The following is a 16,738-nucleotide window of genomic DNA, read 5'->3' as shown; positions in this document are numbered from 1 at the left end:
GTGTGCCAGGCCGCTAGTGTATATGTAAAAGAAAGTCAGTTTAGAGCTAGGTAGCTAATACTAGGGTTCAATATCCCCAAAGCCTGAGACCATGAAAACCTTTTAACTTTTGCAATATAATATGCTTCAGAAGTTTCCATTTATTGTTCACATGTCATTAAGCTGCCCTCAGGAGTGCAATGAAGCTCCATTTCTACACATATGTTTCTTTCTGTGCCAGTAATGCCACACATTCTGCAGAATTATAGGAACATCCATCTTTTCCCTGCTAAGGCAGCATAAAATCTTCATGGTGTGGGAACAGAATTCTAGGTTATCCCTTAGTATTACAAGCCCAAACATCCTCATACTGCTCCTCAGTGACTTAGGTTCTTATATGGCAAGTGATGCATTGTAGGCCTCCACTCTGTCTCAATGCTTGAGTTTTCAGGTTAGAAACACAGAAACTACTTCCCCCCAAGTGTCACCCAGACTAGAATGTTAACTAAATACTCTCCAGACCAGAGTCTTATACTATTTAGCTTGCCATCCATGTTGGTGGCATGTTTTAAGTCAATGACCTTCTCTAGAATGTTTGCTCATCTTCAAAATACATTCAGTAGAGTGAAAAGAGGTATTCGTTTCTATTGTTTGTTATGAGGGATAACAAAACATTACCCCTTAGTACAATAGTCCTTACAGCAATGTCATGATATTTCACTTTTCATATTTCCATAGTGGCATGAGATAGTTTGAGAGGATTGTTTTTAAAAGAAGAGGTAATTTTAGAAGAATGAATCTTTCATTGCACTAACAAAAACATTTAAGGCCTTTCTAGCGGTGGAGACTTGTCCAATCACTGGTAGACTTGAGAGAGAAATAGTAACCAGACCCATAACTTTAGGAGACACGAGGTCTGAACAAACTTTGTGTTTCTCATCAGTTGGGAGCTGGCCAGTTTTTCCTCATAACTAATTAAATATGTAAATCATAAACAAAATTTCTCAAAATCTATACAATTAATTACTAATGACTTACAACATAAATGCTATCACTAATGACATACCACAGGTATTTTATTATTATACCTCCAATTTCTTTATTAACCTGATATTTTACAAAGGTGAAAAAACAAATTGGTTTTAAGTATGTCTTTAATTTCACATTAAAGTAAAACAAAATAAATTTATAACAAATACTGAAACTATAAAAAAGCCCTTGTAAATTAATCACCTAAGTTTCAAAGTATGTCATAGTGTCTCATTTGAATAAAACTGACTAAAATCAAGGCAGGAAATAACTCTAACCTGTTTATTTTGAACTTTTATGAAAGATTAATATGTTTTGCTGTTGACAAAATCGTCATTAAAAATGCAATACAAGATTATTCAGAAAAATGTAATCCCATAAAATTTGGTAGTATTATGGATCTTAAAGCACCAGGGCAGATGTTTCTAATCACATTAAAAACAACACAAATACACAAATAAATTTGTTTCAATTACTCAATAATTCAGTTAAAAGAGTGCATATCATGGAATGGTATGGATAATAGTTCAAGACAGGGAGGTAGTGAAACTGCAAGGAAACATACATCTATTAATACAAAGTCTGTGCTGAGGAGTGTTCCAAATTCTCAAGGCTGAGAAGACAGTTCCTTTCTTTGCTACAGTTAGTAAATTATTACCTGAATTAAAGAAATATAATGAGTATACCTTTAAGGAAAACACACACACACACACACACTCACTCACACATGTGTGTGCACACTAGCTAACTAAAAGCTTTCACCAAGAGAAACACCTACCTAAATCCAAAAGGTCATTTAGAATTTGCCTTGGGAAAATTAAAATAAGACTTCTCACCAGTTTAAATTTCTTACTGAGAAATAAATACAGTGCATAATGTTGTGACAGAAGAGTGAGAAGCTAGAAAAATTCCTGGGCAGGTGGAATAGGGAATCCGAGATGAGAAAATTAAACAAGGCCAAACAGTTTTGGCAGCTTGCAGCCAGCTTGTGAATCACAAGACCTTATCTTCCCCAACCAAGGACACTTGAGAGCAAATGGCTAATACCTCTCCTCCCCAACCAGACAATACATAGCTTAAATCACCCTGGAAAGAACTGTTAAGGCAGGGGGTGGGGGAAAGGGAGAAGGAAAACATGAGGCATTTTATCTCACTCACTGAACAAAGAGGTAAGCAGTCTTGGGACATACAAGATGGTCTCATAAATTCTGGGAAAGCCACCACAGAGTAAAAGAGGAACCTTGAAATCTATTAGTCTATGCCCAAGAAATCCAGCAGAGGAATCTGGAAACCTCTAGACAGAAGGTCACAAAATCCCTTGAACCCACACCAGGCATGCACTCAGATTAGCTGGGTGCCCACTTACGTTTCATGCCAAGTGCATTTTTAATAAACTTGCTTGCTACAGCACTGCTGTCCTGTGTCACTCATTTGAAATCTTTCCTACAAGACTGATAAGAGCCCCAGCTGACCCAGGGGCTATGTGATAACACATTTTCTGGTGTGATAGAGAATTACTGTAAATTGGCTTGTACAGTCGATATTGGGGGGGGGGGGGGAGCACGGGAGACTTGGCTGGAAAGTTTGTAAGGAGAAAATTCTAACCTAGTGGAGTTGGCTGAAGGCAGCCACTCCTAATAGTTCCTTGACCTTTCCAAACAAGTCTGTGTGCGTGTGGACACTCAGGTGTTTACCGGGATCTTTATGTTTAATCTTTAGACGTCCTTGCCTAAAGGACACTGCAGACACATGTGTCCTCCCAAGAATGCCTACCTTGATTTTATCTAAAAGTTAAACTTTAACTCAAACTTCTGTTACCATAAAAGCCAGAAGAGGCAGGAGAGAGGGGCTATCTGGTTCCTAGAGCCAGGCAGTCCCTTCGCCCTTTCTTTCAAGGCAATAGGGTGTCAGAGTAATCATTCATCCATCGCTCAGGGTCTGCTGGTCAGCCCCAGCACAAAGTAATCTCTAAGGGCATACAGGACTCTCTATATATTTATACAGATATTCAGTATATAAATATTCAATGGGTCTATTTTCCTCAGATTAATTAAAAATTCATTTCATTAGCTAAATTGTAAATCTGAGGTCACAATACGCTTCCACTAAAACAAAGTGACAGTTTCTCTGCATCAAAACAGGAAAATCAAGTGCAACACATTACCTTGTGTCACCTGTTGAACTGCCAACATGATCCCAGACACAGTATCTGGAAGCAAGTTTTCTTTCGGATTGTAATGTAATGCCCATTCCAAAATCGGCAGCCTCCTTCTGCACCACTGTTTAACGCCTGCCCCACGGGGAGACTTCACCTGGCTCCAGAGCACACTTTTCTTTTTCCTCTTTGCCCCTGTCATTTTTCAGATTTTTCTCTTGCAGAAGTAACCGTTAGATAAGAAAAAAACTGCTGCACAACAGCTCCTTTCAATACAGGGCTCCAATTCTTCTTTGTTTTCAATGTCAAAGCTATCAAAAAAAATCAATAAAAGAGAGAAGCAGGTAGAGAGATTAATAGATGCACTTAAATATATGCAGCTGGGCTGTATGTATTATAATGGTGCAGCTAATCATTCTATTTTATATTTAAAAAAAATTCTAGATTAAAACCTTGAAATCTTATCTGAATGAGATGGGGAAATGGTTTCGGTTAGGATAATATTTTTCCTACCTTGGAAAAGAAATGGGTTCAGTTTAAGTTGGTCTAGAGCTCTCTCACGAGTAAATTCTGATATATGCTCGGCAGTCTTAAATGTCTGGCTTCAATCTCAAGGACGAATGTAGTTCTGGGCATGTGTCGGAAGTAGGCTGGGTCACGCCAATGAAAACAGGCAGCATTCAGCTAGCTGATCTCTCCCTGTTAGCTATGCAAAGAGATAAAGCCTCCAGAGGGCTCAGTCCTGCAAAATAAAATCCGAGAATTTCGACTTACATCTTTGGGAAGTATATGCTTTCTGTTCTACAAAAATTCAGAAACATGAGATAATGTCCTTATCATCTTTAGTCCCTGGGAGAGTAAACATGTTCATTCATTCACTAACAGCAATACTTATCTTTGTATTACATACTTCACTCAACACATAAGCAAATAATTTCTGAAGCTATACTGAGTATATATTATTGAGTATACTGAGTATATATTATTTTTATAATCCAAATTCACAGCAAAGACTTTTTCTAAACATATCTAGATCATAAATTCAAATCTATGCTGACAAAATAAGAAGACTTGAAAGCTTGACTGAAGTCACTGATCAACAGCAATGATTCATTTAAATATAACCATTTAAATTCCTTTTTTTTAACTCTGTATTATATATCAGTAACAAAGAATTCATGTAAACAGGATTATTAGAACTGAAAATGAATCTATATCAAAGTACCTAAACAGTGCCAGCAATTATGCTAAAGCATCCTAAGACCAGGAGGGAGCAGAAATTAGCTTGATAAAATATTTTTATAGTTTCTCAATCAAAAGACTTCCAAAAATTTTGAATAAACATTTCCTTAAAATCTTTTAAGTGTAACTCTGGAATTCCATTTCCAGATTTTTTTGCAATTTCATGTACTTTACACATTATTTAAAACATACCAAAATCTTACTCCAGAGCAAGGTATCACTCCTATTTATAATCAGCAATACCAAAAAACCTTTGTGAAGAAATTTATTCACACCCATAAGATTATCAGAGAATCTTTGACCCAGCCCATAAAATTCAATAATATTTATGCAAAAGTTTCAACGACTAAATTTATATTAAAGTTCAACACTATGTATCATCTACATGAGAAATCTGTTCCCAGATGTCTAGGTAACACCTATACAGATAAAAACATAAACTTATCTTATCTTTGACCTACCATGTGAAAGTACAGAAAAATTCCTCTTTCTAAAATATTATTTTGATTACATCTCTAACATATTTGATCATTCAGTGTTCAATCTTAAACTCATTAGCACAAGCATGAGACCTCTCTCCCCTCCCTTATACTCCTCTGATTATCTTTCCATCAACTCTATTTATTAACCCAGCAATTATTGATTGAAACCCATATACTGTTAGACTCTGTGTGAAGTTATATGAAAGAGGGGGTATATATTGTCTTTATTGTCTAGGAGCGATTTAATTAAGGAAATAGGAAAATGTATAAATCACTCAAGGCAGAATGAGATAATCAAGTCACACAATAAATGCTGTGGAAGCTCAGAGGAGGGACAATTATGGTCCCACTGAGAAAAACCCTTCACACACCGCATCGACCCTCTGTTCCAGCAGATAATTAGACTCACCCTCTGTTGCATACTGGCCCTCCAGCATAACCCTACAGCAATTTCCCTAACTCCCTGGTATTTCTCCTTGTGCTAAACATTTAGCCAATCCTTACCTCTTCCATGAGACTTTTTCTGGTTTCCCCACAGTTCTGTTCCTGCTGTACACGCAACATCCAGGAAGCCCTTAAGCTATTCATGGGTGTACAGCTGCGCTCCTTCTCACTGTCTGTTGGTTTTCTTCCTTGAAATCTACTTCATGTGATTTCATCCAGTCACGCTGGTGAGATTGTGAATTCCTTGTGAGGAGGGATTACTCACATAACTCACTTTGCGACTTTCCTAGGACCTAATAGAAGGTCCTGCAGACGTAGGACCCACTCAGTAAGAATTAACACATGAATGTCCCTACTCCTGGGAGGACCCAAGAATTCTTGAGTCTATTTCAGCCTGGTTCCAGGCTATGCTGTTAGAGAACCAGGAGACTGGGTGGAGAGAGAAAAATAGTTAGAGATAGCAGGGAAAATAAAGACTCCTCCCCATTCTCTCACCATGTAGGGAAAGGTCTATCTCTTTTCAATTCCTTTTGCTACTGTTATAGAATCTGGATAATGGAGAGAGGAAAAACTAGATAGCGAATGCAAGAGAAAGGAATATATACCCCGTGGAAACAGGGAACTATTGTTCACTCACGCCTGAGAGGTTATAAGTACAGGCCCAGAGACACACTGTAATAAGTAGAGGAACATGAGCAAGACGTGCCAGGCAACCAGTAGACACAGTGTTCTCACTGCAGGGATTGCATGCAAAAGGCTAACGTGGGCGTGGCATGGAAGCTTCAGGGTCCTGGAAGGAATAAGACTGGAGAACAGTAAGGTTAAGAAAATTAGAGTGGCAAGAGGTGAGACCAAGGAAGAGGTAAGGAAAGCTAAGTTACACAGTGCCTGTGAGGTAACGTTAAGGAGCTTCTACTTAGAACTAGTGTAAGTGGTAGCCACTGCATGTTTCTAAGAATGCTTTGGTTTGTAACAGCTCATTCGTAACAGATAGAAACTAGAAAAAGCCCCAGGTGGAGAAGAAATGAACAAACAGTGTTACACATGCATTATGGAATGCTATTCCACAGTAAAAAGACACAAACTCGTGATAAATGCAATGATATGTGAATTTCAAAAGTATTATGCTGAGTGGGGGGGGGGGGGGGGGGAAGGGGGAGCCACACAAAAGAAAATATACATTATGAAGTTCTAAAACAATTCCCTGCCCTGCTTTAAGGAATTTACATTAGAGTGGAGGGAGACAGACAATAAATGACATTAGTAGGTAAATTATAAAATGAAACAGAAGGTAAGAAGGGATGGGAGAAACCAAAGGGAAAGAGTTAAGTGTGCTGGGGGTGGGACTCACAATGTTAAATATTCTGGCCAGGAAGGAACTTCCTTCAGGTTGTGGGGCAATGAATGACAGGCAGATCTGTGAGGAGAGCAGTCATACCAGGGAAAGGAGGGGATGAGGGTTGCAGACGGGGACTGGGCAGTGAGAGTGAGATTGGTGAGAGGAGGGCTTGATCTGATTTGTTTTAAAGGAATTTCTCTCTGCTTATTATGATAGGAACAGTCAGAAGCTCTCTGAGGTCTTCTCCACTCTTAAATTTAGAAAATGTCTTCCCTATTGCAGATATCAAGAAATATTTGTTGGCTAAGCAATTATAAACATGAAATAACTCTTTCAGTGGAAAATGTATATTTTATTCTTTTAAGTATTTCTTTTTAACTTCAAGCCAATACAATAGTAGTTGACTGAGACATTTTAAATGGTCTTGAACATTTTAAATGCCCTTTCTCTTTGAGAAGATAAAATAATAAATCACATGGAACCCCTGATTTATACCAGAAAGAAATCAAAGGCCTTGGTTATAATTCAATTGCCTATTTTTCCCCCCCAATTTTACTAGGACAGTGATGGTTATTTATGATCCTCTTCCTCCTTGCATCCAGCTGCTTCATCCTTCAATACACCTGCCTTTTTTCTCTCTCCAAATTTTTATCAACTTACACAATAGAATAAAAGGTAAAGATTTCCCATAAGATGGCTCTTGGGAAGACCCTGCCCCACGCAGTCCTTGTCCCATGCTATTGGTCTGCTAACCATGATCCAAGATTAATTATGACCAGCTCCCTCACCTACAGTCTGCAGCAATGATGACTAGCCCCGTCTTTCTCTTAAGATCCAAGCACTTGCCCTAAAATGTGCCGGATCTCTCAGCTGCCCTGGGACAGTTTGACTCAAGGAGATTATCGATCCGTTGTCTTCCCATTCCACCATCTAAAGCAGTCTTGCTTTTTGAACTTTTGCAGCTCACTCACCTACCCTTGACCTCCCATACCATTTATGTAGGGTGTTGCCCTACTCCTGGTGTGCCGTGGCTTGTCTATGAGGCTCAGTGTCTCTTCTGAACTGCAGGTTGGAAGCATCCTGCCTTTTGAAGTCCTGTGACCTACAGGAGGCTCCCAAGTAAGCAGCAGGTTAGGAACGCTCTCTGCACCAAGAAGCAAAACAAATTTAGCAAGTGCAAGTGACTTCCAGCCATTAATTTTTCACAGGTACAGTGGGAAAATAACCTAGACAAAAGAGATGTTTTATGAAGAAATGGCGATGAGAGTCCCAAGTGTGATTTTGGAGTTTTAAAAAGTTTTATCAGGTGGGGAAAAAATTCAATAACCTTAATTTAAAACACTCTCAGTAATCTCCATTAATAACTGTGAGTGTAAAGAAAACAAGTTCTGCCCTTCATTTAAAACATTCTCAGTAATCTCCACTAATAACTGTTAGTGTAAAGAAAAAACAAGTTTTGCCCTTCATTTAAAACATTCTCAGTAATCCCCATTAATAACTGTGAGTGTAAAGAAAACAAGTTTTGCCCTGACCAGGTAGCTCAGTTGACTAGGGCATGGTCCCAGTATACCCTAGGGTTGTGGGTTTGATTCCCCAGTCAGGGCACATACAAGAACCAACCAATGAATGCACAAATAAGCAGAACAACAAATCAATGTTTCCCTCTTGTGCTTTCTCTAAAACCAGACAATAAGTAAAAGTAAATCAAAGAATGTTTACCATAAAGGTCAAAAGAAAGCAAATATCCTTAAGTACTTATTAGTATTGCTTTAATTATAGAAAATAATAGCAATACTTTAAGCCAGCTCTATTGATTCTTCACCCACTGGATTCAACTAACACCATTCTAAAGATTATTAGAAATATTGAGTACATAGAGAAAATCCATCTTGAATTGTGTAGAAGAAATACACAAGTATAAGTAATCAGAGATTATGCTTGAATCATTCATAGTAACTAGGGACATGTAGAAATTAATTAATTAATAAACTAGAGGTACAATGCATGAAATTTGTGCAAGGGTAGGGCTTCACAGCTCCAGCTGCCGGTGCCCTTGCAGCCCCCACCCCCTGCCCACACCAGCCTTGGCCTGGTGATGCCCATGTCCACCGCCCTATCCCCCTGGTTCCCCAGAACCCTCGATTGATCACCTGACAGAGGGTGGCCTGGGCCTCCCTCGTTGAGGTTATTGCAGAACTCCCTCCCCTCATCAATCATCTCCCTCCACAGCCAGTGGCCTGGGCCTCCCTTTGTGGGGCAATCACAGGGTGATGGCAGGGCCCCTCAACCAATCCCATCGCACCAGCCTTGGCTGGCCTGTTACCAGTGGGTGTCATAGTTTGGTCGTCTGGACAATCGTTCTGCTGTTTGGTTGATTTGCATATTATGCTTTTATTATTAGAGATGACTGGGAACAAATTAGTAACTTGGAAAAATGAATTCATGAAATAATTCTAAAATAATACATCTTATTCTGTTTGAAACTACTTCCCCAAAACACAGATAATAGCTTATAATAAACAGTATAAAAGACTTGAGAGAGATGCAAATCAAAACAACAGTGTGGTACCATCTCACACCTGTCAGAATGGCCAACATCAACAAATCAACAAACGACAAGTGTTGGCGAAGTTGTGGAGAAAAAGGAACCCTCGGGCTGCTGGTGGGAATGTATACTGGTGCAACCACTGTGGAGAACAGTATGGAGCTTCCTCAAAAAACTGAAAATGGAACTCCCATTTGACCCAGTAATCCCACCCCTAGAAATATATTCTAAGAAACTAGAAACACCAATCAGAAAGGATATATGCACCTCTATGTTCATAGCAGCACAATTTACAATAGCTAGGATTTGGAAACAGCCTGGGTGCCCATCAGCAGATGACTGGATCCTAAAACTATGGTACATCTACACAATGGAATATTATGCTGCCATAAAAAAGAAGAAATTCTCATCATTTGCAGCAACCTGGATGGAATTGGAGAACATCATGCTGAGTAAAATAAGCCAGTCAATGAAAGAGAAACACCACATGACCCCACTCATTTATGGATAATAAAGAACATTATAAACTGATGAACCAAAAGATAGGTATAGAAACAGTAAAGCAACAAGCAGACTGTCAAATTACAGAGATCTGGGGTAGATAAGATATCAACCTAAGGACTTGTATACATGCACATAAGTACAACTAATGAACACAAAACTCTGGGGAGGGAGGGCGTGTATGGAAGGGGAGGCAATGGTATATGTACACATATTAATTTAATTTTAAAAATTTTTTAAATTAGGCTTAGGCTGAGGCTTAACTAGGCTTAGGTTTAGGCTTAAATAGGCTTAGGCTTAACTAGGCTTAGGCTTAGGCTTAACTAGGCTTACGCTTAGGCTTAGGTTTAGGCTTAGGCTTAGGCTTAACTAGGTTTAGGCTTAGGCTTAGGCTTAACTAGGTTAGGCTTAGGCTTAGGCTTAACTAGGCTTAGGTTTAGGCTTAACTAGACTTAGGTTTAGGCTTAGGCTTAACTAGGCTTAGGCTTAGGATTAACTAGGCTTAGGTTTAGGATTAACTAGGTTTAGGCTTAGGATTAACTAGGTTTAGGCTTAGGCTTTACTAGGTTTAGGCTTAGGCTTAGGCTTAACTAGGCTTAGGCTTAACGATACTTAGCTAACTAGGCTTAGCTTAACTAGGCTTAGGCTTAACTAGGCTTGGCTTAACTAGGCTTAGCTTAACTAGGCTTGGCTTAACTAGGCTTAGGCTTAGGCTTAACTAGGCTTAGCTTAACTAGGCTTGGCTTAACTAGGCTTGGCTTAACTAGGCTTAGGCTTAGGCTTAATTAGGCTTAGCTTAACTAGGCTTAGCTTAATTAGGCTTGGCTTAACTAGGCTTAGGCTTAGCTTAACTAGGCTTAGCTTAACTAGGCTTAGCTTAACTAGGTTTGGCTTAACTAGGCTTAGGCTTAGGCTTAACTAGGCTTAGGCTTTAGCTTAACTAGGCTTAGTTTAACTAGGCTTAGCTTAACTAGGCTTGGCTTAACTAGGCTTAGCTTAACTAGGCTTGGCTTAACTAGGCTTGGCTTAACTAGGCTTAGGCTTGGCTTAACTAGGCTTAGCTTAACTAGGCTTAGCTTAACTAGGCTTGGCTTAACTAGGCTTAGGCTTGGCTTAACTAGGCTTAGCTTAACTAGGCTTGGCTTAACTAGGCTTGGCTTAACTAGGCTTAGGCTTGGCTTAACTAGGCTTAGGCTTAGGCTTAACTAGGCTTAGCTTAACTAGGCTTAGGCTTAACTAGGCTTGGCTTAACTAGGCTTAGGCTTAGCTTAACTAGGCTTAGTTTAACTAGGCTTAGCTTAACTAGGCTTGGCTTAACTAGGCTTAGGCTTAGGCTTAACTAGGCTTAGCTTAACTAGGCTTAGGCTTAACTAGGCTTAGCTTAACTAGGCTTAGCTTAACTAGGCTTGGCTTCACTAGGCTTAGGCTTAGGCTTAACTAGGCTTAGCTTAACTAGGCTTAGCTTAACTAGGCTTGGCTTCACTAGGCTTAGGCTTAGGCTTAACTAGGCTTAGCTTAACTAGGCTTAGCTTAACTAGGCTTGGCTTAACTAGGCTTAGGCTTAGCTTAACTAGGCTTAGCTTAACTAGGCTTGGCTTAACTAGGCTTAGCTTAACTAGGCTTGGCTTAACTAGGCTTAGCTTAACTAGGCTTAGCTTAACTAGGCTTGGCTTAACTAGGCTTAGCTTAACTAGGCTTAGCTTAACTAGGCTTAGGCTTAGGCTTAACTAGGCTTAGGCTTAGGCTTAACTAGGCTTGGACTTAGGCTTCACTAGGCTTAGGCTTAGGCTTAGGCTTAGGCTTAGGCTTAACTAGGCTTAGGCTTAACTAGGCTTGGCTTAACTAGGCTTAGCTTAACTAGGCTTAGCTTAACTAGGCTTAGGCTTAGGCTTAGGCTTAACTAGGCTTAGGCTTAGGCTTAACTAGGCTTGGACTTAGGCTTCACTAGGCTTAGGCTTAGGCTTAGGCTTAGGCTTAGGCTTAACTAGGCTTAGGCTTAACTAGGCTTAGGCTTAACTAGGCTTAGGTTTAGGCTTAACTAGGCTTAGGCTTAGGTTTAGGATTAGGTTTAGGCTTAGGCTTCACTAGGAAAAACATAAATAAATAAAAGACTTGAGTTTCTCCTTTTTATTCTCCTATGTCCTGAGGCGAATGTGAGTGAACAAATAAATTGCAGAGATCATTCACAGAAGAGACAATAATGAAGAAAAATTGAATCTAAATAATTCAAAGAAAGTTAATACTCCAGTTGCTTCCACTTCCCCTGAAAAAATAAAAGTCGGCTCTCATTGCTATAAAATAAAAAAAATATTTTAGTGTTTCAGAGTCCAAAAGTAGCATTATCAGATGAATTGCAGATTGACAAGAGGAGACCATCCACTTACAAAACCGTACACACCCACATATACATGGAATTGAAACCAGAATCAAGTGTTGAGCTGCAGGTTGCTACCAGTTGTAGCTAATTTGTTTTAACCTTACCTTGTCAAAGAGTAGAACAAGGATGAATCTTGAGGTGCTTTTATTCAGAGGCAAGTAAGCCAAGAAAGAGTGGCAGATATAATACCCCCCCGCCCAAAAAAACAAAAAAACAAAAAACAAACAAACAAACAAAAAACAACTCTCCCATCTTGTCTCAAGCCAGCTGAAATCTAGAGTCCTTATAAAGATTAGACCCCAGGCATTTATCTCCCTTTAGGAAGATCCTGTCCTTGATTTGCTTTCAAAATGTACGAGTATGTTCTTTCTGAAGATACATTATCCCTCCAACTTTGTTTTTCTTCTTACAACCTCCCTAGTTTCCCAGGGTCCGAAAGATAAATCTCTTATCTATAGTTGACAACATGGATGGACCTTGAGAATATCATGCTAAATGAAATAAGTCAGGCAGAAAAAGCTAAGAACCACATGATTTCACGCATCAGTGGGATGTAAAAGTGAAACTAGAGGGCACGCACAGCAGGGTGGGGGCTGCCAGAGGGAAGGGAGTAGGTAGGTGGGGGATGAAGGAGATCAAATATATGGTATCGGAAGATGATTTGACTTTGGGTGGTGGGCACACAGTGCCATATACAGATCTTGTAACATAGAAATCCACACCTGAAACATACATGATCCTATTAGTCAATGTCACCCAAATCAATATATATATCTACCATGGACATGGATAATAGTTTAGTGAAGGCTAAGGAAAGGTGAAGTGGAGTGAGTGGAGGTGGACAAAGGGCAGGGAGAAGGGGGACACCTACAATTATGTCAACATTAAAAATTTTTAAGAAAAAAAAAAAGGTTTATTTCCCCATATTTTTCTTCCTGAGATTTACTGACTGTATGGGGGAGGTTTCAGAGTGCTTTTCCTCTGAACTATTCACTTAGGTCCTGTCGAAGTAGAATCCTTAGGATGTAACAACATGAAAGGTTGCACGTAAGTCACCTATGGCAGAACCATTCCAATTAGTCGCTGACTTAAATGTGCGGGTTAGCTAAAAACAACCTCCTGGGCCCTGATGGAACGGGAGACCAGACTCTTATCTCACAACGGAAACAAAAACAACAATGGAAGGTTAAAACAAGTTAGCTACAGAACAGCAACAGTCAAAGGATGTCCCCAAAAGACAAGAAAACAAGCAAAGAACAATTGTAACCGAAGTGTTGTTTCAGACAGAGGCGAGCTCTCAGCCAGAAAGGGCCTACCGACTGACCTCCCACGGAGACTCTGGAATTAGCCAGAGTCTTACCCCCTGCCAAACGGGGACTGGGCTGTCTGCTGGCCAAGACCCAGAGGGCTAAAACGTCCAGAGGCCAGTGCCAGAGGACTCCTGGCATGCCCACGGGTTTGACTTGCCCCGTCAGGCTTGGGAGTCAGTCCCGGGGCTCCTCACAGATCTATTTCCTTCACCAGCTAAGCATCTCAGGTAGCTAACACCTAGAGAGGGAGTGTCCTGCAGATAAACAACTGCTGGCAGGCACCTGGAAGTTCCTGCCATCCCTGCCATGGGCGGTCAGTCTGCTACAAGCAGCTGGGACCCTAGCTAAGTGGTAACCAACAAAACAGACAGAAAGAACATAGCACCATACACATATGTCTAAGCAATGGTGCATGTAGCAGAGATATACAAGCCTCGATAAATATCTGGCTCTTGCAGAGACAGAGTCCCTGGTTTGGTTGTCTCCCACCTAACCACAGAGGCAGAGGCGCCTCACACCTCTGCACCCAGAGAAGCGCTTTGATCTGGAGCTGAGGAGGCTCAGCCCGGACTTTCAGATTCAAAGAAAAAACAAACACACCCACATATAGCACTTGATGAACTGGATCAACTCCTAACGAGGCAATGGGGAGACTGATGATTGGGAGTGGACTCCTACAGGGAAAATTCCTGGCAGTGCTGCCAGAAGGAACCAGTGGGACTCCCACCCTTACCAGTCACATACCTGAGAGTCCCATGGCTGTCCCAGAGGCGTCGCCGTAATTTGAAACTGGAACTGGAAGTTCAGCTGTCCTTGGCTACCAGAGAAATAAGTAGAAACAAAGTTGAATCTTTGAGGTGCTTTTCGTCAGATGCTGGCCATCTAAGAAGGCAGCAGGTATAACACCAGCCCCAAAAAGCCACCCTCCCATCTCACTTCAAGCCAGCCGCTATACAGGGTTAGCAGGTGGCAAAGAATCTAAAGCTTACATGAGTTCCCAAGATGTGTTTTCTGTCCTGGTTCTTGTAAAGATTCACGTCCACTCTCCACCCTCACCCCCCACCTACGTCTCGCTCCCTTCAGGCAGGTCCTGTCCTTGATTTTCTTTCAAAATGCATCTTCTCTTGGAGGGATTGGCCCATCTTTCAAGGCTGCTTATCTTTATTTCTCTTACAACACATCCTCCACAGAGTCTGTAAAAAAAAAAATAAATAAAAATAAACCTCTTCTCTATAGTTAGTGCAGTGGATAGTTATTAATCAACTGTGATTCTCTTCTTATTGCTACCCTTCCCCTATCAGAATAAGATGAAAGTTTTTAATTAACCAGGGATGCAGAACACAGAATTGGCCCCACAGGGCACAAGCAGATCCATCCATCATCCTAATATGTAAAAAGCCAGGGGCCAATCACGACCTAAATGACCAAGTGGGTGGCTGAACAAGAGGCTGCGTGGGGCGAACTGGCTGGCCGGGGGTCAGTGAGGGAGGACCCAACGACTGGGCCCTGAGCCCCAGCCAGGGTGCGGCAGCAGAAGGGAGTTCTGGGCTCCAGCTGGGGCGCGGCAGAATTAGGGGGTCTCCCGTGATTGGAGGTGTGGCTAGGCCTTCAAACCTGGAGCCCAGAACTCCCTGCTGCCACCCCATCACAGTCAGGGTTCAGAGCTCCCTTCTGCTGCCATGCCCCGTCAGGGGAGGCAGTTAGGGGTGACAGGTCAGCAGGGATGACAGTGAGGGGCAACAAGGCCGGCGGGGTGGGGGGTGTAGGGCAACTAGGCAGTTAGGTGGTGATCAGGTCAGTGGGGAACAGTTAGGGGGTGACCAGGCCGGCAGGAAGGTGAGCAGTTAGGAGGCAGTGGTCCAGGATTGTAAGAGGGATGTCCAACTGCCGGTGTAGGCCTGATCCCAGGCTTTGGGCCTAAACCGGCAGTCAGACATCCCCCAAGGGATCCCAGATTGGAGAGTGTGCAGGCTGGGCTGAAGGGACCCCCTCCCTGTGCATGAATTTTGTGCACCAGGCTTCTAGTATATATAATTCTTTATTGTTCAAAGTATTACATATGTCCCCTTCCTCCCCTCTATTGACCCCCTCCAGCCTGCCCCAGCTCTTCACCATCCCATTGTCTATGTCCATGGGTTATACATATATGTACACAAGGTCTTTGGTTTATTACTCCCACCCACCCACACACCCACGCACCCATTCACCCCCACCTTCCTTATAGGCTTCTGCATTCTGTTCCATGCTTCCAAGTCTCTGGATCTACTCCGTTCATCTGTTTATTTTGTTACTTGGGTTCTACATGTGAGTGAGATCATGTGATACTTACCTTTCTCTGACTGACTTATTTCACTTAGCATGATACTCTCCAGGTCCCTCCATGCTGTCTCAAAGGGTAAGAGATTCAAGAGGTTCTTTTTTTAAGCAACACTAAATTTCTTGATGTCAGAGTCATGATATTTTTTTTTTTAGTACACATCGTTATTCAGTGCTTGCTAGCATCATTCTGGGTGTTCAGCCTTTCTACACAAAAGTGGTTTCTATTCTCAGACCCAGATTGCCTTATATAAAAAGTATTCCAATCATTCCCTCTCTCTCCAATTCTATTTTCCTTCTCTTCAAAGTACCTATCACCATATAATTTGTCTATTTTTAACTGTTCGCCTCCCCCATTAGATGGTACGTTTTTTTAAGAGAATGGGCCCTCTCAGTTTTGTTCAGTGCTATATCCCAAGAACAGAAAACAGTGGTCTATCCACAGTAGTCCCTCAATAAATATTTAATACATGAATAAATGGGAAAACAACATTTTGTGAAGATGTGAAAGTGTTATTTCAAACATGCTAAAGTTGAGAAACTTGGATACATGGGTTAAACATGGAGAGAGCTAGGATTTACCCACTCAGATGTGAAAAATGAGGCCCAACGAAACTGTGGGAGTAGATGAGTTCCTACAGGTAAAGAGAAAGTGCTAAGAAAGGAGAAAATAGGACTGAGTAGAGACAGGGAAGACCAGCCAGAGGAGGAGCAGGTGGGTTGGTAGGCACTCACGGATCCCCTCTGAGAAACCAGTCGTGGAGTAGTGGGGCAGAAACCAAGTCTCAATACCTTCAGACATGAAGAAGAGAGCAGGGTGAATGGTGTAGAGTCAAGATTCTCTTTCTGTGTCACCTGAGCTTCAAGGATCCCTGAAATAAGGGATAGATGAATAAGTGGATGCAATTTTCTCTCCTCAGTGAAGATGGCACATACATTTTGGCTGAGGTCCTGGGGTTCAAATGGTGAACAAAACACCCTCTTCCATGGCACAGGCCGTATAAAAATAGTTCCCTAAT

General features: G+C 41.3%; 1 protein-coding gene and 1 long non-coding RNA gene across 2 annotated transcripts in view; both read right to left on the bottom strand.

Annotated features, from left to right (window-relative positions):
• The window catches only part of SLC26A7 (solute carrier family 26 member 7), a 41,876-nt gene extending 38,469 nt beyond the window's left edge, over nt 1–3,407 (bottom strand). The window contains exon 1 of the mRNA XM_036437573.2: nt 3,173–3,407. Within this exon, the coding sequence (XP_036293466.1) occupies nt 3,173–3,365 (193 nt within the window). The 5' untranslated portion in view covers nt 3,366–3,407. The remainder of the gene's footprint in view (nt 1–3,172) is intronic.
• Nucleotides 3,408–3,440: 33 nt separating this feature from the next.
• On the bottom strand, nt 3,441–6,358 carry LOC123652284. Its single transcript, XR_006741540.1, has 3 exons — nt 5,392–6,358; nt 3,725–3,905; nt 3,441–3,474 (listed from the first exon to the last, which is right to left on the bottom strand). It is a non-coding gene; the product is annotated as an uncharacterized LOC123652284 (long non-coding RNA).
• Nucleotides 6,359–16,738: the final 10,380 nt, after the last annotated feature.

This window comes from Pipistrellus kuhlii, unplaced genomic scaffold (genome assembly GCF_014108245.1).
Source record: "Pipistrellus kuhlii isolate mPipKuh1 unplaced genomic scaffold, mPipKuh1.p scaffold_m20_p_14, whole genome shotgun sequence".
Taxonomy (NCBI): Eukaryota; Metazoa; Chordata; class Mammalia; order Chiroptera; family Vespertilionidae; genus Pipistrellus; species Pipistrellus kuhlii.
The sequence above is the reverse complement of the archived record's forward strand: the minus strand, read 5'-3'. Positions and strand labels throughout refer to the sequence as shown.